The 27715-nt window shown below is 31.4% G+C and overlaps 2 protein-coding genes across 3 annotated transcripts in view; one reads left to right on the top strand and one right to left on the bottom strand.

The window, feature by feature from the left end:
• The window catches only part of LOC142345434 (uncharacterized), an 83256-nt gene extending 58021 nt beyond the window's left edge, over positions 1 to 25235 (bottom strand). Inside the window, exons 1-2 of one of the 2 annotated variants that reach the window (XM_075397482.1) lie at positions 24410 to 25235; positions 1727 to 1850 (exon numbers count right to left, since the gene is read on the bottom strand). In XM_075397482.1, coding sequence (XP_075253597.1) covers positions 1727 to 1850; positions 24410 to 24923 — 638 coding nt within the window. In that variant the 5' untranslated portion in view covers positions 24924 to 25235. The remainder of the gene's footprint in view (positions 1 to 1726; positions 1851 to 24409) is intronic. The other variant, XM_075397483.1, reaches the window with a different exon arrangement.
• Positions 25236 to 27540: 2305 nt separating this feature from the next.
• LOC142346254 (uncharacterized) overlaps positions 27541 to 27715 on the top strand; it is a 115717-nt gene continuing 115542 nt past the window's right edge. Inside the window, exon 1 of the mRNA XM_075398770.1 lies at positions 27541 to 27624. Coding sequence (XP_075254885.1) covers positions 27541 to 27624 — 84 coding nt within the window. The remainder of the gene's footprint in view (positions 27625 to 27715) is intronic.

Genomic DNA, 27715 nt, shown 5'->3' with positions numbered 1-27715 from the left:
AGCTGAGAACAGGAGGCCGCTGTGAACCTCATGCTGTTCAATATTTTTGCTCAGAAAGAACGGTTATTAATTATGCTTGCGCTTAGTTCAATCTCAAACTTGGAAAACTTGTTCTGCCTTGCAAAAAAACTTGATCTTTCAAGAATGCTCTCTTTTTGACGTATGTTTCCCCTGGCTCTGGCTTTATTATTTCTCTGACCTCATCTTATTAGGGGGTTGGGATAAACCTTATATGCTCAGCTGTTATTTTCGTTCTTTGGATTTTGGCCTAATGATAACTTATTTAATAGGGTTGTGAAAGGTATCATAAGAAAACTTATCAAATGTATAACATCAAATTAATCGGACTTTTTGAAATTCTGTTTATCTCAGAAGTTGTGCTGCTGTAAATATTTGAGATAGTAGCTTTGTCCGCGTGATCCCACTTTCACGTTTCTGCTAAAAACCTAAATTGGCTACAGAAATAAGTGACAACAGAAAAAAACTTACTAAAACTGCATTTTCATAAAATGAAGATCTCTTCGAAATTCGCTTTTTTCGAAGAATTTTTGTTATTTAAAGTTTTGTGAATATTTGACTGAATTTTCTAGCATGAATTATATTATGAAATAGGTTTTTTTTGTTCATTTTGTCAAAAACAAAATATGCTTAATGATAAATTTAACCCCTTTATGAAACAAAAAACCAAATATGAATCTGTCTTATAGTTTTGTGTTTTAACTAATGACGTTTTGACTTAGACAATTCAAGTTTTCAGATTTTTGCTTCAGTTTTTGCTTGTGTGATAGTTTCTTTTTGTTGTCTTATTAGCTTATCTCATTAGTGACGTCTCCCAATGGCGTTGAATGCAGGTACAACTGATATTTTCAGTTAATAGTTTAGAGTTTTAATGGCTTCAAAACAGTTTTACTGCAAATTTTTAAGCAAACAATACTGTCTGTCTTGGCTTCTTTATACCTGAAATTTGTGTGAGTTTTTGGTGCTGGTCAATATTTGAGGTCTTTTTACTGTATTTTGCATAGTCCCATTTAAACGCGGATCCGATGAGGTATTCAACGGAGGCTCTAGTGAATATATATGATCTTTTCAATTTAACACGCAAGTTTGTCACTAAGTGTTTTCATTTTTTTAGGAATTTGTGATTTGCTTGTATTTTTTTGTAGTCTTTTGACGTAGTCCCCCTGATGGCACGGCTCATTGGTTTCCTAAAGAATTATTTGTGATTCTAAAATTTTTACGAAATTTTTACGAAAAGAGGTTATTGAGAACGCGCAAATTTAATTGCGAGAATAACATATTCGATCGTGATATTGTATTTAGTTGTGATAGAATTATAAGAAGTCCCATAGACAGTGGCGTGTGTGGCATGGCCGAATAGACAGAAATTTGGAACTTGGATACATGACAAAATACCAAATGTACCAAAATACCCAATGCCATTATACCCAATTTATTCCCTTTGATCTTTTCATTCAATAATCCGATTACAAGTTAGCACTCGAAATTACAGGCATGTTTTCTCGCAATTAAGTTCATAGTGTAATCCCATGTTCGGTTGTGATAGTTTCATATCAATTCCCACGGGCCGCTGAAGCATGGCCAAATGCACTAATTAAATATTATGCTAAACAATAGTTCTGATAGTTTCAACGTTAGAATAAAATATTGGGTATGTTTTGAGTATTTTGTCACATTGGGTACTTTGTCCTGACACCCTGGAACTTACTTCTTCATACTTCCTGATTCGTCAAGAACGAATATGACGTCAGAGGGACTTTGTTCACACATGAAACAGCCACTATCCTCAGCCCCCTTGTTGCCATCCAGAACTTTGACTGCGTCATCGAAACCTGCAAAATGTCAACATTCCTATCTATTTATTAATCTTATATCGGTGATCTGCTCCGATTACTGTTTTTTTTTTCTGGCAGAGTATATATATATACATATATATATATATATATATATATATATATATATATATATATATATATATATATATATATATATATTTAAAACTACAATTGGATTATATTTGTGGTTACAATGGTTTGTAATTATGACCGAAGCAGACACATTTTACATATGAATACCTTTTTTGACCCTTTAAAGATGGCAAGTTGAATATTAATACTCAATCAAACGGCGAAGAGTAGTGGATAAAACAAGGGATTCAACCACCAGTAAAATTTGTCCCTTTCTCCTAACGCTAATCGCGCATGTCGAATCGGGCCAAATTTTACTGTTTGTTGAATCCCTTGTTTTATCCACTACTATATATTAGCTCTAAATTCAATAAAAAAATCAATTAAAATCAAAAATAAAAACAAAAAATCAAAAAATCAAAGCAAAATTTACATTTCACTCTTTAAGAGTGATTCACTCTTATTCGGAGTGATCCCCAGTAGAAAAGATTGCTCTTTTTCGCTCTTAAAGAGTGAATCCCTCTTTTTTGATATTTTTTTATACTTTTTATTTCAAATTATCTATACTTTTCAATAAATTTATATTTTCTTTTATTTTTTCTATATTTATTCCATTATTAATAAGAAATGATACAAAATTATAGTATTTACATGAACAACTTTCCTCTGTTTGGTTAATAACTAAAGGACTTACAGCTCTAGGACTTTGCCAACTAGGATTAATTGTTTTATCCGCGAAGCGGTTACACCGATCAGTTATATTTCTACTAAATCCTCTAGTCAATTCTATATCTGGATGTTGTTTCTTTACATGAGCCCGTATCCCATCATATCTCACAACAGAAGTACAATATGGACAATTAACTTTAGCTGAAGTACAACTTCTACAACTTCTTATATAGTTACACTTATTACAACATCTAGTTAATACTTCTGAGCTGGGGTTAAGGTTATGGTTAGGGATATGGTTAGGATTAGGGTTCGGGATAAGGTTAGGGTTAGGGTTGGGGTTAGGATCTGAGTTAGAGTTATAATCATAGATAGAACCAGAACCAGAACTAGAGCTAGAACTGGGGTTAGAACCAGAACCAGAAATAGAAATAGAATTAGAACTAGAACTAGGGTTAGAACTAGAGTTAGAATTAGGGTTAGAAATAGAACTAGGGTTAGAACTAGAATTAGAATTAGAAATAGAACTAGAATTAGAACTAGAACTAGATTCATTTTTTAAAGAACAACCCCATGGAGAAAAATCATTAGCACAAATACCACTTAATATTATATTACCACACATACATTTATCAGTTTTATCTTTATGACATGATTCATAATGATATTTTAAAAGAGCAATGTTTCCACATTTATAGTTACACTCTAAACACTGTTAAAGCATTTATAATAGGGTAAACTTTAATATTTACCTAATCCTTCTCAGGGTAATATTTAGCCATGATTTCAATTAAATCTTTAGTATTATCTTTAGATGTGATACACTCTGTTAAAAATTTATTTCCTAAAGTATTGAGTGTATTAGTTTTACATCTCTTATCTAAGATCAAATCAAGGTCTAATTCTTTTTTATCTTTAACAAAATTTATAATCTCTTCTCTAAATTCTTCATTATTTATATATAGTTTGTTTAAAAACCTTCCTCCTTTTCTATTCAAAATTCCCATCTCTTCATTGACGAAATCACAGTTACACTTGTTTATATATTCCTATTGGACCATGGAACCTGCTTCACAGATTGTATTTCGTGAAGAATCATTATCCAACTCTTCTCCATATCCAACATTAACTAATGTATTTACTCTACTCAACATTGTGCTTGCTCCCATTGCTACAGTTCCAGCATTTCTTAGTATTGTATCAGGATAAAAAAAAATTAAACATAAATAAACCTGAGCCTATAATTCCACCAATAGTTGATAAACTTTTTATACCCTTTCCCAAAATCATTTCTCTAGTTAGAACATCATTCTGTATTTTAATATTATTTAAATTAAGAAGTTTATTAAAATAAAACTGATAATTATCATGATTAATAACATTTCTATCTGTTGCATTAATCATTAGTGGTTTCACATATGCTATAAATTTATTTATATCTTCTCTTTCTAAATCATCTTTTAAACTAAGAGCTTTTAATTCAAGGAAACCAACTCTCGAATCATATATATCATTGATCTATTACTATTAATAATGATAAAAGTATTTTCCTTTTTATTATATTTAATTATACCATAAGGGAGTTCATCTGACATTCCATCTGTGCGATTATAATGGTTACTATTTAACTCATTAATTATTTTATGAAGTCATGTTCACATTTTTATATCTCATTAAAGTTTTTAAATAGGTCAGGTCCATTATAAGTTGTTAAATAAATAGTATCACAACTCATTCTTGCTGTATTAATTATTTGAGCTGGTTTATGACACATTACAATCATTTGAATATTATAATGTCTACCTTCAGTAAAATAATAACCTGTGTCTTTATTTAAACTATCACCCATATCATCAAGTACTATTACACAATTTTGAAATTTATGCATATTATTTTTTGTGATCATAATCATATCACATTTATTAAACCCAGTATAAAACTTATTAGACTCAGGATCTATCCAGTCTCTGTCATTTTTACACACTATAACTATGGACCTTTGATCTTGATCTTGATCAGTGAACGAACTTTGTTCGTGGTTTACCAAACTGCTTCGCAGATCTTGAACTTGATCTTGAACTTGAACTCGATCTTGAACTTGATCTTGATCTTGATCTTGAACTTGATCTCGATCTTGATCTTGATCTTGATCTTGATCTTGGTTTTGGACTGAGTATAACTTTAAGTATTGTCTAATAAAATATGTTTTACCCGTTCCAGTTCCACCATAAACAATAATATGTAGTGGTGACTTTTCATATTCAAATCTAACTAGACTCCTATTCATAAATCCACCAAAGCTTTCTTCTAGTTTTGTATATTTACATGGTCTTGAATCATATATTATATAACAAATTCCAATAATAATAATAAAAATAAAAACTGCACTACCTGTTTCCATTTTTATGTAATAAATATAGATTTGATTTAGATTTAGATTTAGACTTAGGTTTAGACTTAGATTTAGACTTAGATTTAATAAATTTATTATAAAAAAATGCTCATTCTAACTTTTGAGGAATTCAATAATAAATTTAATATTGATAATAATGCTATGAGTGATATCAGAATAAAAGATATAGGTAAAGATATAAGTCTAACACCAATTGAGATTGTAATGAGAGATCAAACTCCAGATAGTATCAGGGATCCTAACTCTAACATTATTGTAAATCTTCATCCAACTGAAGTTATACATTGGATTTTAGTTATAAGAAGAGAAGGTGGTCCAACATATTACTTTGGTAGTTTTGGTGTAGAAACTCCACCTTTATTTTTAGAAGAATATGTTGATCTAGGCTCTAATGAGAGAATACAACAATTTGATGAATCTTATCGTGGGGCTTATTGTTTATATATGATCAATCTTATTGATAGAGGATTTAGAATTAAAAGTGCTTTGAATATTCTAGTTAATCAATGTAAATATCCAGGAATATATAATGAGTGTTCTTGTTTAAGTTGTAGTAGAGGTGGTGATAAAGATAATGATAATGATAATGATAATGTTAATGATCTACGAAGTAGCTTTGCTAATAATGATAATGATAATGTTAATGATCTACGAATTAGCTTTGCTAATAATGATAATGTTAATGATAAGGATAATGTCATTGATAATGATAATGATAATGATAAGTATAATGATAATGATAATGATAATGATAATGATAATAATAAATATAATGATAATGATAATGATAATGATAATGATAATGATAACGATAATGATAGAGATAATTTTATATATCTATTTGATGAAAAATATCAAAGGAGTAAATCTAATAGGAATAGCAATAGTAATAGCATTAGTAATAGTCGTACTAATTATATCCGTGAAGCGGTTTCACCGATATCTTTAAACATAAATGATGATCTATATTCATGGTTATATGATGATGATATATTTACTGAAGCCGCATTCCCAGATAACTTTAGATGTATAATATCTGGTCCTAGTGAATGTGGTAAGACATTCTTATTAAAAAAACTAATTCTAGCTAGTATATACTTTGATAAGCTATACATCATTGGACCTACTGGTGATCAGTACCATGGTATAGAAAGAACAAACCCAAAAGCAGATGTTGAATTTATTAAAGATATAAAATATTTACCATCTGCTGATAAACTACCCAAAGACTTAAAGAAACTAATGATATTTGATGATGTTAGAGCCAAAGAACCATTATACCGTTATTAATGAATACTTTTGTAGAGGTAGACATAATAATTGCAATATGATATATCTTAATCAAAACCTGTTCTCTCTGGATAGGCAGAGTGTTAGAGAGAACTGTAATCTATTCATTTTATTTGAACAGAGAGGTAAAGTCCTCATATCTAAATATCAAGATTTCTTTAATAATGTTGAACTTAGTTATAATGATTTTGCTAATATATGTAATATGGTATGAAAAGAGCCTTATAATTTTATTGTCATTGATATAACTAAAAATAAAATATTAATGGTAAACTAAGAATTAATTGGGATTGGAGAGTTTTGTAGTTTAGTTTAAATGTAAGTCTAAGTCTAAGTACAAGTATAAGTCTAAATCAAAAGTAAAGTAAAACTTAATACATCACCATTAAAGTCTATAGGTCTTCCATGCTCATCTTTAATATGAAACTCTATATATTCTATTCCATCTTTAGTTACATTTTGATATAAGATAATAGTTTGTATAATATTTATCAAGTAACCTGGTGGTTCTGTTAGATTAAAAGTAAATAATATATCTGTATCTTTACCATTATCTTTAGCTCCAGATAAAATATTGCAATGAATGTTAATATTATTGAAACCCATAATATCAATAATTTTATTTGTAGTATACTTACCTCTTGAATATATTTGTTTAACAAATCCTAGTAATGATGCTACCGAGTTTTCTACATCGAAATTAATAACACCTTGTTTCACTTCCATTTTACATTTCATTGTACTTTAATCTACTTGTATTATAACATTATTATTTGTTTTTTATTTTATTATATCTGCTATATCGTTTAACTCATATGACCCTGTTGGTATAATAAATATTTCGGATCCATCTATTTGATGGAAAGATTGAGGATTAGTGAATATAAACTGGTTATTTCTTTCAGTTATATCAAACACTGAATTATAAACAGATAATCTAATTAAACCTAATTTTGTTGTATTAAATATAGGTTCCCTAAAGTTAAACTTTTCTGTTGGTTTTATCATTCTAAAGTTAAGTGTATGCTCTTCTTTAGTTTTAGTTAAAGCTTCGTGTATATTTTGTAGTTCATATAAAATCCACGAAGTTGCACCTCCGGTGATCAAGTTGTCTGTCATTTTTTATCTTATAAAAATGGAATTTAATTTGGATACAACTTATGGTTATAATAATGATATACATAAAAGTAAGATTATAAAGTATAAACGAAATAATCTGGCAACAATGAATACGGTTAATACTAACATTAATATCATACTCAATAGAGAAGAGAATCACTTAAATATACATGATTCATATCTAGAGATAGAGTTTGTTGTATCAGATGATGCTGGTGGTGTATTTGCTAATGATGCTAATATTAGATTAGTTAATTATGATATAATGGCATTGTTCAGTTCAATTAAGCTTGAAACTAGTGGTGGTAGGACTATTGAATATATAGATCATTGTCATCCTAATCTATTGATGTTTAAGTTATTAACTAGTACTGGTGATGAATATGAGAGTGGTTTTGTTAGAAATCAGGGTAATAGAGATAGTCAACTTAAAGGTGACCATATTGCTGCACGAGGACATATGTATATGATGATTAAGATGAGTGATCTATTTGATTTCGTAAATGATTTAGAAAAGATTATATATGGCTTAGGATTTAATCTAATATTAAAAAGGAATAATAATGATAGAGCTCTATATAGCGTTAATGCTAATCCTGGTGCAGTTGCTAGTGATGGTAATATAGAAATTAGAGATATATCATGGTGTGTACCTAGTATTGATCCTAGTAATGATAACAGAATTATTGTGCAAAAGTGTTTAAGTAAAAAGAATAATGTAGATTTTAGCTATTATGAAAGAAAGACATTTTATAAGAATGTACCCAATGCTACTAACTTCTTGTTTGATCTTGGTATGGAAAGTGGTATGGAAAGACCGCAATATATAATAGTTGGTTTTGAAAATAATAATGTCAATGAACAAACTCATGATGCAAGTACATTTGATGTAATGAATGTTACTGAATGTTATTGTAAGATTGGTAGTGAGTTTTATCCTGAAGATAGAATGAATATTAATTATGGAACCAATAATTATAATGAGGCTTTTAAAGAGATTGTTAGCTTTAATAAAGATTATAATGGGCTACCACATAAAATAAAACCATATATAAATCATAGAACATTCAAAAGTAATTATAGAATATATGTATTCGATACTAGATATCAAAGGGATCATATAGGTCCACAACCAATACAACTTAATTTTAAATTTAGTGCTGCAGTTGCAGATGTTATATGTCATGCATTAGTATTAACTAGAAAGGTTGTTAGTGTGAATAGTGATGGTAATAAGATGGTTGGTATAATATCATAGATTTAATTTAAGTCATAGATATAATTTCGGTCAAAGATATAACTCTAGCGATAATTATAATTTTAGATATAACTCTAGCGATAGTTATAATTTTAGATATAACTCTAGCGATAATTTATAATTATAGTATAATATAGTTATTGTTATAATTATATACTTATACTTATACATAACCATATACTTATACTTATACTTATAGCTAGTCAGCTCTAATTGTTACTCTTGTTAATACCCAACTATTTCTTAGTATTAAAAAAAACCTTCAGCATAAATAATGTCTAATTTATTTTTATTCTCTAGAGCCAAGCCTCTAGCTTCAAGCTTAACCTTGGGCTTGGGCTTGGGCTTAACCTTAGGCTTAGGCTTGGGCTTAGGCTTGGGCTTAGGCCTAATAACAACCAAGGGATTATACTTTTTACTTCCATTATTTTTTATATATAGAAATGATTCTTTTAAATAAGTTCAAAACTAATTCATATTGTGTTGGAGGTAGACATTATAGTGGTACTGTTAATATAAGAGGAGCTATTACTTCAAATGGAACTAAGATGTTCAAAGCTAATTGTGTTTTATGTAGAAGGAACAAATCAATGACAGTATCTGATGCAACAATAGAAGCAGAAGTACTTAAAGATTTCTTTAAAAGTGTTGGTAGGGCTACAGTTAACTTTGGAAAGAAAGTAGCTAATAATCCAGTAAGAGCCTTAGAAATAGCAAGTAAAATAGGAAGTGCAGCTGCATCTAGAGACCCTAAAGCAGCTCTAGCGGCTACACCTGATTTAATTAAATTTGCAACTACTGGTGAAGGTATGAAAGTAGTACAAAAAGGAAGAGGGTTATACTTAGGTACAAAGAAAAGATAATGATTTGATTATAATTATGATTATATTATGATTATATTATGATTCTGATTATGATTATGATTATGATTATATTATGATTATTTTATGTTTATGATTATGATTATAACTAAGATTATTATTACATATTTATCCATAAATATTAATAATAATAATATTATTATTACTAAAAACATTGTTATTACTAAGCAGTAATATCTTTAATCTAAAAACATACTCAGCTTGTTTTTCTTGTTCTTCTTATAATCCTCATATAACTTAACAAATTCATTATACTCATCATTATCTATTTTATTATCATTCATTGATTTAGTATATAGTTTATTAAACTTATCACTAAACTGTTTACTTAAAATATACATTTGTGAATACTTTATAATTTTATTTCTAATTTTAGTATTAATTCTTTTTGATAATGAACCACAAACAGTTGTGGTAGCAAAAGCTGTTGGTATAGAATAAGCTAATCCTATACCTGTTAATGAAACTGATGTTGTTGTTGCTGTTGTTGCTATTGATGATAATACTATTTTTGTTATCTCAGCTATGTTAATATAATTCTCATGTCTACTTAACTTCTTATTATAGTTATTAGTTTCAGTTTCATAATAATTTCTAATATCTTTTATAATGTTAATATTGTTGTTAAATTATTATTAGCTTGAATCTTTTCGTTTATCAATCTTTCTGATACTGATGACAAATCTGGATATAGTAATCTCTCACTCGGTGCTGTTGGATTGGTCATTGCTTTGTTTATTTTCATTAGTAAAAATTCTTTCTATTTCTTTCATTATATCTTCTTGATTAAAACTATAATGCATCTCAAGTCTGTCTTTCTCTTTATTTTCAAGTATTTTTTTTTGTAAAATATAGCAATTATATATTGTACTATAACATCTCTACGAGATTTATTGTATTCTTTCATTTCTCTCAGACCGTTAGTAAACATTTCATCTAGTTGTGTGTTAGTGATATTCTGATTAAACTTATTATTATCAAATTCTTGCTTTAATTGATTATATTTAGAGATAGTATCTGCAGCAACTTTATTACAAAACTTAACAGTATTTCTGACTTCATTTGTTGATTCAATAAACTCATTAATTAGTTCTTCATTAACTTGTGTTTCATTTAGTTGTAATGTTTTAGTTGTAACTTTATCAAAGTCGCCCTTTCTTTGTTCAGTTATGTTTCTACTTAAAATGTCTATTTTATTAGAAGAGGATAATAAGTTATTGTCACAATACTCTTTATTAACAACATCTTTTTCATTTATGGGAGGATGTACATTTGTAATTTTATAGGTATCCTTCATATCAATATTATCATTATCTTCTAGGAATAACCCACGAGCCTTACTTAGTGTTAAAATGTTTCCATTCCCTATATGACGTTTCGCTTGGTTAAATCTATTTCTGGTCATTATTTATATTAAGAAATAAATCCGGCTTGCCGGCTTAGGACCGTAGGTCTATATTTAATGATTCCAACACCTTATTATTAGATTCAAAATCAAACTCAGATTTTAATAATTCCTGTTCGTAATATTTACCTTCTATTATCTCACCATTAATATCTCCTATTTTATAAGTTGGTGGTTGTGTTTTTAGAACTTCATTACCTTTAAACAATTCTCTATTCCAATTAGAAGTGTTACCTTTAGAGAAGATATTACGTTTATCTACATTTCTAACATAATCACCAACGTTAAGTTTAGGTTTAATATTCTTAAAACTAAAAGTTTATTTAACTTTATCAAGATTATTAGAAGCGTCAACTGGTGTCATATTAATTGTCGAGTGAATGTTATTGTAATATGTTACAACAGCATCATTTAATATGTTTACCCAAATACCATCGCCATTGATGAACATTGGTTTATTTTTTATGTGTAATAATGTTCTATTGAATCTCTCTATAAACACAGCCTTTAAATCACTATAAGTAGAATATAGTTTTGCTTCATATTCTTTAAGTAAAGATTTAAATGTTTTATTGTAAAACTCACTACCTCTATCTACCCATAAATTTTCTGGTTTTTGTCCTTCTGATAGGATTGTTTTAAAACCCTTAGTTATAGATAAACCAGATTTATTCTTTAAAGGAATGGCCCATGCATATTTTGTGAATATATCTATAACTGTTAATATAAACTTATAATTATTATTGTATTTACTTAGAAATGACTTATCAATTAAATCAGCTGACCATGTTTCATCTTTATATAGTGGTTTTATTCTTTGTCTTTTAAACTTTGTTATTTGAGGACTGAATACTTCTTTAGCTAGTTGTTGTTGTTGTTTTTCTATCGTTTTATTTATGGACATAGTCATCTGCGAAGGGCTACGCCCTTGGTTCCCCAAGCAGGTTCCCTGATGGACGTAGTCATGGTTTCACCTATCAACGAAGTTGTGAGCTTGCTCATTTACCATAATTAAAAACAAAACTATCTAGTTGGTTTTGATTAATAATTTTCATAGATAATAGTTGCTTAGATATATCTAGCATTTCATCATATAACTCATCATGACCAGCTTTTGTTTCTAGTATTAATAATTCTAGTCTTTCTACTAAATTATTTGGGTTGCCATTTAATCCCCTGCCAAAATATATCATCTCTTACCTCCATTATACGTTTTATTGTTCTATATCTAGCGCTTTTCTTATCCCCTTTTCCTAAACCATATCTAATATCCTTTGAAAACCTTTTAATTTTGTTTTCATCTTCCTCAACCTTATCATCATATGTTACATTTGATTTAGTAAGAAAATCAGTAAATCCTTCTGAAAACTCATATACATTATCCCTAACTAAAAATGCACCCTGCTCTAGAGTTATATCAACAGCATTCATTTTATATCTCCTACTAGGTAAATCTACGAGTTCTAATTTTAATTTAGGATTAGTTTGAGCCCCCATGTCATGAAGAAGTTTGGCTGTTTTTGTATCAACATAAACTGGTGCTATATCTTGAGTCCCCTTTAACGTTTCACCAATCTGTGAAGCAGTTTCACCCATCTTGGAAGCAGTTTCATTAAACTGGGAACCAGATTGCTCGATCATCTTAGTTTGTTTATCTAACTCTTGATTTTGCCAATCTATTGCTCTTAATGTTTGTTCACCTAATGCTAGATTCCGTTCAGTGTTTGCGTTTATCTGCGAAGCAGTTTCACTGATAGTTTTAGTTAAATGATCGAATAACTCTTCTATTTCACCATAATATTCTTGTTGTTTTAATTTAAATTCTAATCTATTTCTTCTGTTTTGTTTTTCTGGATTGTTTAATTCTATAAGTTTATCTAGTTTAGTCATTTTATATGTATTGAAAAATTATAATAAGAGTAAAAAATGGATAATGAAAACAGCTTCTCTCTTAATCTAAAAAGATGTTTAGCTTGTAAAAGACGTTGTAATACTATAGATGAGTTTATCGATCATATTAAGGAACCAAATCATGATGATTTAATAATTTCAACTTATTCTAAATATGTAGATGGGGCTAAGAAGATACTTAAATTTCTAGAATATAATAAAAATATAATAGCTGGAGCTACACTATATAAGAATACAATCATGGGAGACATTATGAAAAAATATATGACTCAGATAATGATTTATAATATACTAACTACCAACCATATGGATGTAATGAATGAATTAGGTCTATAATTTTTTGTTATAAAAATTAACAAAGCTCATTATATAATATAATAGCAACTTCAATTAACTTTCTATCATCATTAATGGTTAGTTCTACATTATTATTAACCATTAGGTCTTTGTCTCCATCTAATGATGCTTGGTGGATCATTTTTATTAAATCTCTTTTGAATAGATATAGATTCTCATCATGAGGATAGCTTTTAATATTATTTACATAAAACCTTTTATCATCAAATATATTTAAACTAATCTTACATGTTTTTGTTGTTGTCATGTTATCACCAACTTTTTGTATTCTACATTCATTTACTGTTCTCTGTGTATTATTCATTAATGCATCATAATAATCTATGTGCCTAGCATTATTATGCATCTTTATTCCTTTTTCTTTAGTGTTTTTAGGATAATTTTTGAAGCTATATGTTTTGGGGGACAATACTATAAATTCCTCAATAATCCTACTTCCCAGCTCGTGCTTAAACTTGCCGGGGACTTTATTATTAGTTTTTATAGGTATGTCTAGATTGCTTAAGTCCATATGCTCATCACTAACTTTACCTTCACTATAACTTAATACGAAACTATCCGTATCCATATAGTGAAGTGTTAGATCTTTGAGGGATGGTTGTAGAATATTATAGAATACATCATACATGTGTAATTTACTTAATTCTAAGATAGTAACACCTACATATACTGGAGAATCATTTTCTATTTTTTTCTTTATATATTCTATTTGGCTATAATCTCTATATCTAGTTATATTCTTAAATGTTGGTTTACTTACACTTTTCATTATCTTTTCTTCATCATGCAAGAACTTGCTTTGAAAGAAGTGTAGAGGATTCATGCATATTCTTCCATATAATGAGTTATTCATTAATTTCCTTACATCCTTTTCTGCTTCAGTTTTAGCTGTTGCTCTTTTATTTGTATAGTTTTCTATATAATCGCTACATATATAATCTTGTTTAAATTTAATTACTCTATGTATTTTTTTTACTTTTACTCCCATCTTAACATAGAACCTTAACATCCTATAATGAAACATATATTCTGTTTTGTTGTTTTGGTCTAAGATTAATTTCTCGGTTCTGTGAAGCAGTTTCCCTGATCTTGCTTTACTTTTCTCTCTTTGTCGGTATCCCAATTCATTATCATTTATCTTTCTTTTATTAGGTATTAGTGCTAACTGTTCTGTTCTCTCTTTACAATCCTTAGTATAATCAATATCACAAACTATATAGTAACCATGATCACTATCATCTGGAGTATTCAATATTACATCGAGGAAACCGCTTCGCGGATCTAGAGTAGTAGTAGTAACAAACTCAAAATCCTTATAAGGTAACTTTTGCATCATTGCAGAACCATATAGGTTGTTTGCTTCTATGTACCATATATTTCTGTTAATAACTTTATCATTAGTATCTGCGAAGCAGGTTCCCTGATTAGTATTAGTATTAGTACTAGTATTAGTATTAGTATTATTATTAGTATTAGTATTAGTATTAGTATTATCATTAATATTAGCATTAGTATTAGTATTACTATCTGCGAAGCAGGTTCCCTGATTATTTATATATCTATCTCCCATTATTCCACATATACCACCTCTCTTTGCTCCAACAAAATCATCTAGCATTTGTTTATCTTGCAATGTATCTAATGTTACACCGCTTGACATTAACCAACAATCAAAAATATAACCAGGGAGACTTACATAGTGTAGGGGATTGAGCTTGAATTCTTTCATGCTTAGTTTAACATATTCATTCATGCAATATTCTAATATTTCCACATCATTCTGTAAATACTCTATAGTTAGATCTTTACCAGTTTTATGACTGTTTTCATTATTAAAGTTATCTACTTCTTCTTGTGTTGGTAATTTATTATGTAGAGAGGATTTAAAGTCTTCTATTTTTAGATTACCTATAGCTTCTTGGTAATCATCCAAACCAAAGTATTCATATGGATATAATGTTTTAGTTTTACATCCGTATATCTTTGCCATTTGGTCTAGAGGCATAGCTAAGAAGTTATAACTGTCTAAGAATTTGAGACAACCAATGCTAAACATCTTAGATTTACCAGCAGCTAGTGGTATGTTATCTACTTTTCTTTTATCATTATTCTGTTTAAAGAGTTCACTGTATAGTAGGTTGAAGTCATAGCCAGAGCCATTATGGAATATTACTGGAATGAAGTTTTGTTGTTTGTATCTTAGATTACATATTTTACATGCTGGTCCTCTATATTTACCAGTTTCATGACAATGATCTCTTACTTTATTAATACATGTTTTGCTGCAGATAAGACAAGTGTTATTAGTTTCATGATATAATTTATCTTCTTCTGTGAATATCATCTTTTCATTGTGTTTGAAATTATTCTCAGTTTCTATTTCTAACAGATCTCTAGCAAATCTTTTGATGCAGCCTAGATCGAAGTAGTGTTTGAAGTTACCTTGCCAGGTGTAACCCACAGCTATTGGAATATGTTCAGCTATTACATATCTACAGTCATTAGTTGTGACATCGGTAATGCAACATTCTATATCGGCAGTTATAATATTTTTTATATTCTGACGTTTGTGTTCATTTATAAAAGCAATATGTTTTTTCTTAGGACAAAGAATCTCTGGTTTGAATGAGTTGTTGCATTCGTCTTTATCATATTTAATTTGTGAGTTAAACTAATAGGTACACCTATCACAATAATAATATTTAATGTTGTCTTTATTTGGTCGTTCTAACAAGGTTTCTATATTTTTTTATTAGGGCACAGTGTTCTATTTGACCATTACTCCAAACTAGTATTCTTACATCTTTTCCCTATCTTTATTAAAATCATCCACTTGTTTAAACAATTCTATTTTACCATTACCACAAGGTGTGTATATCCAAATATTAAAATTATACAATTTCTGTATTCTTATTATATAAGCAAAATCATCTTAATGTTGTTGTCTTGGTTCAATTAGTTTATCTACATATTCACTTTCTCGAGTTGCATGGTGTCGGGATGTAGCCACGCAGTTATAGTTAGTTGTAAGCAATTGTATTTATAACTACGTATATTTAATATCGATTTAGAGTTTTTGAGATCAGGAGGTAAATCTATATAACTACCAATAGATGCTTTAGTTGGTTCAATGTTTAACTGAATACTTCTTATTCCAAGAAACTCAAAATCATAACCATAACCTCCATATATTTCTTTTTCGAAATCTAGCCACCGATTGAAGTCACCATACATATATTGCATTATTATTAATATAATCAGTATTGAAAAAAATTTTAGTAGTTTTAACTTCTTCTTTGGTTCTCTTCTTATAATCACATTCAGCCGTGATCTTATATTTAAAACTCTTAACATTATGAAACTGGTAACAGTTTTTAATTTCTTCTAAAAAGTAATTAGTTGCTTCATCTATATCTTCAATGTAATTCTCACCTTTATCAGTAATATAAAATTCTCTCATGTTCTGACTTGAGTTTATATCGAAGTCTTCTGTGTTTTCTAGATACATGTGATTGTGACTATGTGAATGAGTAGTTAGAGCTACTTTACTTCTAAATTTTTCATGACATTCTTTACATTCAAACTTAATTCTGGTGTAGATATCCTCTTCAGTTTTAGTTTTAGGTTTGGTGGCTGGTTTAGTTTTAATAATATAATCATCTTCATCCAAATTATACACCCTCTCCGAGATTTCCTCTTCTTCAGACTCAAACATTTTCTCCAATAGTTCCTTATGTTTGAGATCGTATGATTGCTGCCTGTATAAAGCCTTCTTTGATTCAAAAGATAGATTACAGACATCGCAGAAGTTTATGACACTAGTATTAGATGATGAGACATGATGTATTTTTTTAGGGAAATAATCAAAAAATAATTTTTCGAAAAATGAAAATGAAATGCAATAAGTGTATAAATAAACCTTGGAAAGAATGTTGTAATAATTGTAAAGAATTAGAATATTCTTGTTATGTATGTAAAAATATGGTTAAGGTTAAAGATTATATAGAACATTTGGGATATCATTATTCTGATCCTGATCAATATCTAACGTGTAGTATGTGTAATGTTTATAAACATATATCATTATATAGATTTAGAAATAGGAAATGTAGACTATGTTTTTATCTTCATAGATATAGATATGGTCATACTAGAAATCAATTCAGAGAGCATGTTTATAAGTATAATATTCAAGAAGACATAGAAAAACACTAATCACTGTGTTTCCACCGATCTCATTGTTTTTGACTGTGCTATTATTGTTCGCTTTTTTTCATATTTAGCAACCACTAGTAGTACAAGAAGTCAACAAGCTTGGTTTAACATCGCATTACACTGCTTAGCAGATAGAATGAAAAGTGCATGTCATGCTAAAATGGCCGCCGCCATTGACAAAGAAAGCCACCACCACTAACAGAATGAAAACAAGTGAACATTTCGAATATAAGATACCCTTAAAAATTAGCTAGTAAAGTGAGTATTTATTAAAATCTTTATTTAATTTTTAATAGATTATACAAATCATTCAATTTAATAGAAGGATTTAATTATTATTTTACTTTAAAACATGTAATTACTTGGGAAATGATAACTAATTTTAACTTAAAAATCATGTCAGAATTTTCCAGAAAAAAGAATGTTCTAGAATAAGTCTCCACGTGGGACCTTTATTCTCCACGGCATTTGTTGGCTATTCATCATGAGTTTCACTTCACTACAAAAACTAGCGAAAAATATTAAACAATTTTCGTCATATGACGAGACTTTAATAACTGGAGCTTTATCATCCACTTCTTTATCTGAAGAGAAAATAAACGAGTTGACTAATTTAACAACTCAAATGATTACATTTTGTAAGGAGAACAAATGCAAACCCGACAACACCGCCGAACATGAATGTGAGACTGGAAAACGAACTAAAACAGAACTCTTCCAGTTGTTCCTCTCCAAGTTCAAGAAGGACCTACTAAGTTACGAGCATCAGGAAACACTGGACAAGTTTGAAGTGAATGTGCCGGAATATTTATCTTTCCACAATAAACTCAGGAGTTCATTGAATATTGGTGAATTTGAGTCTTATCTCACCACAGTCACTAACATGGAGGGAAAGCTGAATCGTTTATATCTACTGACAATTTCTGACAGAGGATAAATATGGGGGAAAGTGAAACACGACCATCAAGAAAACAATAAGGATATTCCTTGGAAACAACTGCTGAACGATAAAGAATATTCCTACTCTAACATCCAGAGTTATATCAACTTCTCTCAGGCGTGTGAAAACTATCCGAGAATCCTAGTCTCAACAGACTACTACTCAGAATGGAAAAAGTTCCTAACAATGTTTTTGGCAGAAGTTCAGAAGGATAGCCAGCTACAATCTAGGTGTATGACAGAACTACAATTTTCATAAATGATAAATGAGTGATTGTTTATTCAGAAATATATTTAATATTAATATTGATATCGATATCCCTACAAATGATACATTAATATTGTTCAGTCAGCTTAAGATTAGACTTCAGTCAGCCTAATAATTAAAATTAAAAGTGTTCAAGCATTCTGTAGTTGCACCCTCCCCCACAGTTACCATTAAGAAAGGTAGAGCAGTACTGCCGTAGCGTGGTAAAGGCGAGTCAATCTTTTAACAAGACCTCCCAAGACTCGGCTCAAAATGTAACCAGGTACATAGAATCACTCAGTTAAACATCATAGATCAATCGTCTCCTGGTTAAAGTCAAAATTTTAAAGAAACTTGTTTCTTATTATCCAGTTCAAAGCAATTTTGAGTTATTTTCAATCCATCCGATTCTATTGAAAAAAAACTTTGTGAGATGATTAACCTGATTTATTTCAGTATAGTTTGGCAAATCAGATATGAAATTAGGCTTAAATCTAGCTTTGAGAACTTTTGGATATTAGTGTATGAATTGCATAAATTATACTAGCTATGTACATTTTTGTACACAAAATTGTGCGTGTAGTATGTATTTATAGTGGTGAATATAGTAGTGGATAAAACAGGGGATTCAACAAACAGTAAAATTTGGCCCGATTCGACATGCGCAATTAGCGTTAGGAGAAAGGGACAAATTCTACTGGTGGTTGAATCCCTTGTTTTATCTACTACTGCGAAGCGCACGAACTACAGAATTTTCACTACAAAAACTTCACTACAAAAACTAGCAAAAATTTTTAAACAATTTTTGTCATATGACGAGACTTTAATAACTGGAGCTTTATCATCCACTTCTTTATCTGAAGAGAAAAAAAACGAGTTGACTAATTCAACAACTCAAATGATTACATTTTGTAAGGAGAACAAATGCAAACCCGACAACACCGCCGAACATGAATGTGAGACTGGAAAACGAACTAAAACAGAACTCTTCCAGTTGTTCCTCTCCAAGTTCAAGAAGGACCTACTAAGTTACGAGCATCAGGAAACACTGGACAAGTTTGAAATGAATGTGCCGGAATATTTATCTTTCCACAATAAACTCAGGAGTTCATTGAATATTGGTGAATTTGAGTCTTATCTCACCACAGTCACTAACATGGAGGGAAAGCTGAATCGTTTATATCTACTGACAATTTCTGACAGAGAGTAAATATGGGGGAAAGTGAAACACGACCATCAAGAAAACAATAAGGATATTCCCTGGAAACAACTGCTGAACGATAAAGGATATTCCTACTCTACCATCCAGAGTTATATCAACTTCTCTTAGGCGTGTGAAAGCTATCCGAGAACGCTAGTCTCAACAGACAACTACTCAGAATGGAAAAAGTTCCTAAAAATGTTTTTGGCAGAAGTTCAGAAGGATAGCCAGCTACAATCTAGGTGTATGACAGAACTACAATTTTCATAAATGACAAATGAGTGATTGTTTATTCAGAAATATATTTAATATTAATATTGATATCGATATCCCTACAAATGATACATTAATATTGTTCAGTCAGCTTAATATTAGACTTCAGTCAGCCTAATAATTAAAATTAAAAGTGTTCAAGCATTCTGTAGTTGCACCCTCCCCAACAGTTGCCATTAAGAAAGGTCGAGCAGTACTGCCGTAGCGTGGTAAAGGCGAGTCAACCTTTTAACAAGACGTACCAAGACTCGGCTCAAAAATGTAACCAGGTACATAGAATCACTCAGTTAAACATCATAGATCAATCGTCTCCTGGTTAAACTCAAATTTTGAAAGAAACTTGTTTCTTATTATCCAGTTCTAAGCAATTTTGAGTTATTTTCAATCCATCCGATTCTATTGAAAAAAAACTTTGTGAGATGATTAACCTGATTTATTTCAGTATACTTTGGCATATTTGATATGAAATTAGGCTTAAATCTAGCTTTGAGAACTTTTGGATATTAGTGTATGAATTGCATAAATTATACTAGCTATGTACATTTTTGTACACAAAATTGTGCGTGTAGTATGTATTTATAGTGGTGAATATAGTAGTGAATAAAACAAGGGATTCAACAAACAGTAAAATTTGGCCCGATTCGACATGCGCGATTAGCGTTAGGAGAAAGGGACAAATTTTACTGGTGGTTGAATCCCTTGTTTTATCTACTACTGCGAAGCGCACGAACTACAGAATTTTCACTACAAAAACTTCACTACAAAAACTAGCAAAAATTTTTAAACAATTTTCGTCATATGACGAGACTTTAATAACTGGAGCTTTATCATCCACTTCTTTATCTGAAGAGAAAATAAACGAGTTGACTAATTTAACAACTCAAATGATTACATTTTGTAAGGAGAACAAATGCAAACCCGACAACACCGCCGAACATGAATGTGAGACTGGAAAACGAACTAAAACAGAACTCTTCCAGTTGTTCCCCTCCAAGTTCAAGAAGGACCTACTAAGTTACGAGCATCAGGAAACACTGGAAAAGTTTGAAGTGAATGTGCCGGAATATTTATCTTTCCACAATAAACTCAGGAGTTCATTGAATATTGGTGAATTTGAGTCTTATCTCACCACAGTCACTAACATGGAGGGAAAGCTGAATCGTTTATATCTACTGACAATTTCTGACAGAGGATAAATATGGGGGAAAGTGAAACACGACCATCAAGAAAACAATAAGGATATTCCTTGGAAACAACTGCTGAACGATAAAGGATATTCCTACTCTACCATCCAGAGTTATATCAACTTCTCTCAGGCGTGTGAAAGCTATCCGAGAATCCTAATCTCAACAGACTACTACTCAGAATGGAAAAAGTTCTTAACAATGTTTTTGGCAGAAGTTCAGAAGGATAGCCAGCTACAATCTAGGTGTATGACAGAACTACAATTTTCATAAATGATAAATGAGTGATTGTTTATTCAGAAATATGTTTAATTTTAATATTGATATCGATATCCCTACAAATGATACATTAATATTGTTCAGTCAGCTTAATATTAGACTTCAGTCAGCCTAATAATTAAAATTAAAAGTGTTCAAGCATTCTGTAGTTGCACCCTCCCCCACAGTTGCCATTAAGAAAGGTCGAGCAGTACTACCGTAGCGTGGTAAAGGCGAGTCAACATTTTAACAAGACCTCCCAAGACTCGGCTCAAAAATGTAACCAGGTACATAGAATCACTTAGTTAAACATCATAGATCAATCGTCTCCTGGTTAAAGTCAAAATTTTAAAGAAACTTGTTTCTTATTATCCAGTTCAAAGCAATTTTGAGTTATTTTCAATCCATCCGATTCTATTGAAAAAAAACTTTGTGAGATGATTAACCTGATTTATTTCAGTATAGTTTGGCACATTAGATATGAAATTAGGCTTAAATCTAGCTTTGAGAACTTTTGGATATTAGTGTATGAATTGCATAAATTATACTAGCTATGTACATTTTTGTACACAAAATTGTGCGTGTAGTATGTATTTATAGTGGTGAATATAGTAGTGGATAAAACAAGGGATTCAACAAACAGTAAAATTTTGCCCGATTTGACATGCGCGATTAGCGTTAGGAGAAAGGGACAAATTTTACTGGTGGTTGAATCCCTTGTTTTATCTACTACTGCGAAGCGCACGAACTACAGAATTTTCACTACAAAAACTTCACTACAAAAACTAGCAAAAATTTTTAAACAATTTTCGTCATATGACGAGACTTTAATAACTGGAGCTTTATCATCCACTTCTTTATCTGAAGAGAAAATAAACGAGTTGACTAATTTAACAACTCAAATGATTACATTTTGTAAGGAGAACAAATGTAAACCCGACAACACCGCCGAACATGAATGTGAGACTGGAAAACGAACTAAAAGAGAACTCTTCCAGTTGTTCCTCTCCAAGTTCAAGAAGGACCAACTAAGTTACGAGCATCAGGAAACACTGGACAAGTTTGAAGTGAATGTGCCGGAATATTTATCTTTCCACAATAAACTCAGGAGTTCATTGAATATTGGTGAATTTGAGTCTTATCTCACCACAGTCACTAACATGGAGGGAAAGCTGAATCGTTTATATCTACTGACAATTTCTGACAGAGGATAAATATGGGGGAAAGTGAAACACGACCATCAAGAAAACAATAAGGATATCCCTTGGAAACAACTGCTGAACGATAAAGGATATTCCTACTCTACCATCCAGAGTTATATCAACTTCTCTCAGGCGTGTGAAAGCTATCCGAGAATCCTAGTCTCAACAGACTACTACTCAGAATGGAAAAAGTTCTTAACAATGTTTTTGGCAGAAGTTCAGAAGGATAGCCAGCTACAATCTAGGTGTATGACAGAACTACAATTTTCATAAATGATAAATGAGTGATTGTTTATTCAGAAATATATTTAATTTTAATATTGATATCGATATCCCTACAAATGATACATTAATTTTGTTCAGTCAGCTTAATATTAGACTTCAGTCAGCCTAATAATTAAAATTAAAAGTGTTCAAGCATTCTGTATTTGCACCCTCCCCCACAGTTGCCATTAAGAAAGGTCGAGCAGTACTACCGTAGCGTGGTAAAGGCGAGTCAACATTTTAACAAGACCTCCCAAGACTCGGCTCAAAAATGTAACCAGGTACATAGAATCACTCAGTTAAACATCATAGATCAATCGTCTCCTGGTTAAAGTCAAAATTTTAAAGAAACTTGTTTCTTATTATCCAGTTCAAAGCAATTTTGAGTTATTTTCAATCCATCCGATTCTATTGAAAAAAAACTTTGTGAGATGATTAACCTGATTTATTTCAGTATAGTTTGGCATATTAGATATGAAATTAGGCTTAAATCTAGCTTTGAGAACTTTTGGATATTAGTGTATGAATTGCATAAATTATACTAGCTATGTACATTTTTGTACACAAAATTGTGCGTGTAGTATGTATTTATAGTTGTGAATATAGTAGTGGATAAAACAAGGGATTCAACAAACAGTAAAATTTGGCCCGATTTGACATGCGCGATTAGCGTTAGGAGAAAGGGACAAATTTTACTGGTGGTTGAATCCCTTGTTTTATCCACTACTGCGAAGCGCACGAACAAGTTGGCACGGGATATTTACAAATTTGAGAATTTATAACGTAATTAATTGGGAATTTAGCGGGAATAAATTTTTCGCACTAATTAAAGCTTATTCCCTCGAAGATTAAATTCTTGCAAGATTCTGGCAAGACAAATAAAAACTTGCAAGATTTTTGCAAGGATCTCTCAATTGATGAATCTTGGTCCAATACGAATCATTATCATCATGCTTTAAGAAAATTTCAGAACAATTTAATTCTTTTTTGATAAGTGTCGATGATTCAGAATCGTGTTGAATTCTTCCAGGATACTTGCAACTTTCTCCAGTCATCGATCACATGGGTTCAGAGATAGATGCTTTTTGACAATTTCAACCCATTTCTACAAATTCCGGTGAAAAAACCCATTGGACAATAATATCGCTTCATTTTTGTTGCATGTTCGTGACGATTTCTCTCACCGAGAGACAGAATGACTAGTCCATCTCAGACTGCTTAAATTTCTTTTCGGATGAGTTTAATGGAAAAATGAAATACTTTGAGATAGAATCAAGTGTAATTACGGTGTCAGTAGTTTTTCTGTGTCAGGTTGGACTTACATACGCTAAATGTCCTCTAGGTTGCCTATTCTTTTGTTTATCAGTGCTTATATTTTTTGTCCAAAAAAGTTCTAACCTTTTTTGAACTCTGTCTGATCGGTTATTTGGGCAACTTTAATCCAAAATTTGCTTTGCTCCTTCCATTTTGCACGGATAGGAATGCCGTCTGAATCGGCTGCGGTTAGTAAAAACGCAATCAAAATATTATACAACGGAATGTCCAGCTCTTTAGACGTCACTGTCTTCACGTCAACGCAAAGCAAGTCTGTAATTTTTTTCGCGATGTCTTTCTTTTTTCCCAGAAAGTCTTTAGCTACTTTCAAATTTGCTTCAGTTATTTGCCAGATTCCTTTGCCTCCGGCTATGAAAACTGTTTTTCCAAACTTACTGGTTAGAGCCAGTCTTGCGAATATGAAGTTGTCTTTTTTCTGGAAAATGTTTGATGAGACAACTCTGTCAATCGCTGATTTAGCAACTTCACAGCCTGTAGCTCCAGATTTCAGAGTCAAGTCTTCAGCGAGAACAGAATGCAACCGCGTAAGGTGCAGCACTGTACAGAATAAACAAAGTGCGGTAGCTTCAGACATCATTGGCTGCGATCTCTCTGTTCAGTTTGAAGTTTCTGATAACGTTCTTTTCTCACAATCAGTTTAATTCTGACTTTTAACTTCAGTGACTTCTCGAAGTGATTGACAAAATTTTGTCCCAAAATTTGAATTCTTGAGAAACTAGGCAATGTGATTCAATGATTTGGGGTCAAGCGATAAAGTTTAATAAGCTCTAAAGCGTTCTCTTAAATTTCGAAGACTGGAAGTGTGTTGAAAACTAAAGCACCTTAATGACAAACCTATAAAATTGGCCTTGACTTTATTTTGCGCTAAAATAGGGAATGGGAATTTTTTTGGATCATACAAAATTATTAATCCATGCACGTGCAAAACTTAAAAAAGTACCGTAAAGGACCCGAAAGTACCAGAAATATATCCATACGTTAGGACGAAACTGCATTTTTTACTTTCGTGAAAAAAATCTTGTTTTCATGAACACGCATGAACAAAAGAATATGCGCTTTTCACCCACAATGGTTTGCATAGTCTATTAGCAGATGGGAGTAAGTCTACCGTCATAAGGGAGCAAAAAATCCTTTTAAAAAAAGCAAACGATATAAATCAATAATTCGGGTGGGGGGGGGGGGGGGGGAGGAGGAGGAGGGGGTGCGTAACAATGACACGGAAAAACCAAGTTTTGGATTAATCTGTGGCCAATCTTGAAAATTGGTACTGTTTGTTATGAATTAGAGTTAGAATGCCTATGAGTACAGTTGTGCAGTAGATTTTAATGACTTTGAAGTCTGATGAGAAGTTGCGAAGAGACTTAAAAAAGGATGAAAAAAATTGACATCATGTTCAGATCAGAATGATTGGATTCGCCTGATCACTAAGAGCAACTGGCCAAATTTAGATAAATATCTGCTGCCACATACACGACATTCAATCAGAGGGTATCAACGCGACATTCAATCACGACATTCAATCAGACGTGAGTTCATCTGCACCTATGTTGATGTCTGAATTAAATGGATAGTTTTGCGAGATGAACTGCTATAGATTGGTTCCATAAACAGATTTTTTTAATCAACAATAACGATGAGTTCTATAATCAATTAATTCGACAATTCACGAAAAAAATAGTGATTCTCTAATTACTTTTGTAGGCTTTTTTGCTTCTGTGACCCTTGGCGCTAGCGGTCTTTAATTGGGCTCTTCTTCATCATTGAACTCGAAGAATGATCATAAGTTGGCTTGGAGAAACTGCATTCAGATTTAACAGCAGTACACGCGGCAATTTCAGTAAATCAATAAACATGCATTTGTCTCATTTCGAGCTGGTCATTCGCTCCAATAGTAGTCATAGCTAAAATACACCTTGACTTGAAATGGAATTCAAAAAGTCACTCCGAACCCCAGTCAGGATGAGGCAACATGGCAATGTCAGGTACGTGAAACAAAATGGTCTGTTTACAGTTTTCAGAAAAGTTTTTCTTGGTTCACCCTTGGGCAACTTGCAGGTTTTCAGTAAGCTATCTCAAGGGTGAAACAAGAAACAGTTTTTGGAAAATTTTAATTTGTCTAGTTTGATTCATGCACGTAACATTGCCATGTCACCTCATCCTGACTGCGGATAATAGTGACTTTCTGAAACTAAACCACATTGATGGCAATGTGTTGAACCAGCCTGAACGGTTAGGTATGTTTTTGGCTACAGTCGACAGCCGACCAGCCAATCAGTTCATCAGAGAAGATGAAATACCTGAAAACCCCCGTGACCGGAAAGGTAGACGCAGCAAATTCAGGAATGGGATGTTCAGGAGGGTTTTATCGAAGTGCCTGGGCGCTACTTTAAGGCAAATTCGACCGTCCTTATCGAATTGTTGACGCACAAACTGATAAACTATGATGATTTTCGGGTGTCAAGCAAAGTAATTCAGTATCGTAGATCTATTTATCTGTAGTAACTGGCAAATTCGTTAGCGTACACTTGCAATACCGACATGAAGTTGATCTCCGTTCGAGGCACAACGCCAAATGTTGCAATCGAGAATCTGCCAGTCAACTTGAGAGGCAAATGGTGGTTTTACGTCCACGATCGGAACAAAATTTGACCTGAATTTTTCTTGTTTGAAGGATGTTTGCCAAAAAAGGGATTAGTAAACAAAGCTTTTTTGAATTCACATACTGAAAAGCAAGAATCGGAAAGAAGAGTTGACGGGTAAAAAAGAAAAGACAATTGAGAATGACAAAAAGAAATATACTATACGGCAACTAAAGAGAAAAAAACTAAAACCAAAGTGATTTCATAATTTCCATTAGCAGTTGGGACTCGTGCGTTATTGAATTTTGCATTCCTCAGAAACATGGTGGTGTCTGATTGATACAGTGCTGTTAGGATGCACGAATTGCGCTTCGATTCTTTCTCCAGAAACCATAGTGTCAAATATTGTTCAAAAAAATCATAGGCGTTAACGGATGCACGAAAATCACAACAGACTTCCTCATTCAGGAGAAGTACCTGAATGCATGTCGGAGGATTCAAAGATAAGTGCTGCCTCGAATGTCAAAATCCCAAAACAGTTTTCAAGTTTTCCACAAATAATTACTGTACTAAATCAAACCAGTGGAAAGCATTTGAGAACTTTCTGGCTGGACAATGACTGAACAGCATAGTTCCTCAACGAGAAACTACGGAGTCGATGTGGAGCAAATAGAAAAGTTGCTGTCCTCAGAATGTCAGGTATTCACACAATGCAAAATGTCAATGCTGAGAAGATCACTCTTGCGTTAAAGGGAAAGACGCTTTCGATCTTTAACGCAAAGTTTATCTC

The sequence above is a fragment of the Convolutriloba macropyga genome, chromosome 9 (genome assembly GCF_964194025.1).
Source record: "Convolutriloba macropyga chromosome 9, txConMacr16.3, whole genome shotgun sequence".
Lineage (NCBI taxonomy): Eukaryota > Metazoa > Xenacoelomorpha > Acoela > Convolutidae > Convolutriloba > Convolutriloba macropyga.
Note: the sequence above shows the minus strand (reverse complement) of the source record. Positions and strands in the feature narration are given on the sequence as shown.